The sequence below is a fragment of the Nanorana parkeri genome, unplaced genomic scaffold (assembly GCF_000935625.1).
Source record: "Nanorana parkeri isolate BGI_ZX_2015 unplaced genomic scaffold, ASM93562v1 scaffold1087, whole genome shotgun sequence".
NCBI lineage: Eukaryota > Metazoa > Chordata > Amphibia > Anura > Dicroglossidae > Nanorana > Nanorana parkeri.
The window spans coordinates 168,496-170,864 of NW_017307355.1; the positions used below are offsets into that span (position 1 = coordinate 168,496).

Genomic DNA, 2,369 nt, shown 5'->3' on the forward strand with positions numbered 1-2,369 from the left:
GGGGGGGTATGAGGGCATTTAGGAAAAGTGGGTGCGGATGGTGAAGGTCGCTTTAAAGCTGAAATACTAAAGGAATAGAACAATATTACATTTTCATTTATTTTAGTAAATGAGGTGAAACAAAGGGAAATAATCACTTTGCAAAAAAAAAAAAGAATCAATCACATCCAAGGAAAAAAAGCTGTTGTGCCCGACTCCTCCAGGGTCAATAATTCTGGAATTTGGTAAGGCAACACAGATTATGAAAATTATGTCAGTGGCGCAAAAACATTTTTTGGGGATACTTAGAAAATACAACCAAAAAATTATTATCCTGATACTTAAAAAAAGTATTATAAAAAATGATCTCCTGATACTTGCAAAATTCAGGCAAACATTAATTACAGAAAACTATTTCCTGATACTTACAAAATTCAGCCACAAAATTATTACAGAAAATAATTTCCTGATACTTAAAGAAATGCAAACAAAAATGATTTCTGAAAAAAATTATTTCTTGATACTTACAAAATTACACCCAAACAAATGATTATGGAAACCGATTTTTTGATACATTTGGTACATACAGAAAATGATTTCCTGATACTTAAAAAATTCAAACAAAAATTTATTCTGAAAAATTATTTCCTAATACTTACAAGATTCAACCAAACATTTAATAACGAAAACACATTTTTTGATGCATAAAAAATTCAGCCAAAAATGATCAAGGAAAATGACTTTGTGATACTTACAAAATTCAACCAAAAGATACTTGTAAGTCTGCAGAGCGTTGTCGAAGTTCTTGGTGTTGAGGACCAGCACGTTGTCCTCTTCTAGGACGTCATCGCTCTTCTCCTCGCTGGAAGTCTCCGAGGATTCGGCGGAGGAGGCGTTTTGGGAGCCGTCGGCTCTGACATGGCAGAAGGAGAGAAGGCCGAGCAGTAGAAGATGGATCCACCTCATGGTGAGAGGAGAAAGAATGGGGTCAGCCCGGAGAACTGGTAGAAGCCTCAGAGAAAGGGAAGTAAACACGGGGGCAGCAGATAAAGGCTCTGAGCCTGTGACGCTCACCTCCTCGGCACTCGTGGAAACTTGTTACTGGCTTTGGAAACACACATTATGGTTTGTTTAAATATTTACCTGGACCTATCAAACTTCGAGCCCCGGCAGCTGCCAAACCTTGAAGGGCAAAGTGAATACATGCTTCATTATTTAACCGCACAAAACAGTCTACTACGACGTGGGCTAAACAGAGAGACCTGCCCGCTTTATCCTGGAATTATATCCCCGAGCTCCCCTTATACGCACTATAAGATCACCTCCATATAGACCACTGGCCATGACACAGATGGGGCAAGAATCCGGGACCGAAAGTGTAAAAAAACAACCCCCTCCGTGTGATCTGTGCACATTGCAAGGATGAGGACAAACGTTGTTGCAGATTTCTACCTGCTTCTGCTCTGAAGAATTAACTGTTTATCTCACTGAATCGTTTCCAGACTGATTCCTGAAGGGGATGGTCGGTTTTCATTATAATCACCTGAACAAATCTCAGTGTTCTGATGAGGAAAGCTGCAGTGGTGGCATCCATTTAGAAGTAGTTAACCCTTAAATGATAGATAGATAGATGGATCATAGAAAGAGAGGGGGGGATAGAGAGAGTGGGGAAGGGAGAGAGAGTTAGAGAGAGAGGGGGGATAGGGAGGGAGAGAGAAGGAGATGGAAGATAGGGACAAACAGATAGAGAGGCGTGGGAGAGAATATTTTTTCTGAAATAAAGCTGAACAATACACTAGGCCGCCCCTAGTTTGCTGATTGGATAGTCAGTGTCCCCATGAGGTCATTCTGGTGCTTAAGGCTGACAGCACAATGCAATAACATTGGCCGGGAGGGTTCCCCTTTCCTCTCCCAGTCTTGCACTCCATTGGGTTATAGGAAGCCAACACAAAGACACATTCAGCTACTCGTACTAGCTGCATTTAATGATACATTTGATGCTTAATTTCTGTGTCAGGCGTTCAGCATTAATATAAAAGGATCTTTTTCTATTCCCAGACCCGGACATCCCAACTTCACTTTGTTCTCGTAATTTGGCACACGGGCAGGAAAAAATTAGCTCTGTAAATGGAACTTCAACTCTGAACTTCTCCGCCGCTTATGTGATTGGTTGGAAATCGCCTTCCTGATGCTTCGTGCCGGCCACTGAACACAGACGGCTTTCAGCCCAGGCCGGAGCGCTAATGTTCCCTGTAATGCGCTGTACATTGGAGGGGGGTATGCCGGGGTTACCGATATGGATGGTAAGGGAAAGCAGGGCCTCATTAAAAGGTCATGTGACTGCATGGTGTTTAGGACGGCTTTACTGCCAAGGGAGTCCATTATATATA

General features: G+C 42.0%; 1 protein-coding gene across 1 annotated transcript in view; it reads right to left on the reverse strand.

Moving 5' to 3' along the window:
• The window catches only part of PDIA2 (protein disulfide isomerase family A member 2), a 16,006-nt gene extending 14,899 nt beyond the window's left edge, over positions 1-1,107 (reverse strand). Inside the window, exon 1 of the mRNA XM_018567719.1 lies at positions 735-1,107. Within this exon, the coding sequence (XP_018423221.1) occupies positions 735-945 (211 nt within the window). The 5' untranslated portion in view covers positions 946-1,107. The remainder of the gene's footprint in view (positions 1-734) is intronic.
• Between the last annotated feature and the right edge of the window lie 1,262 nt (positions 1,108-2,369).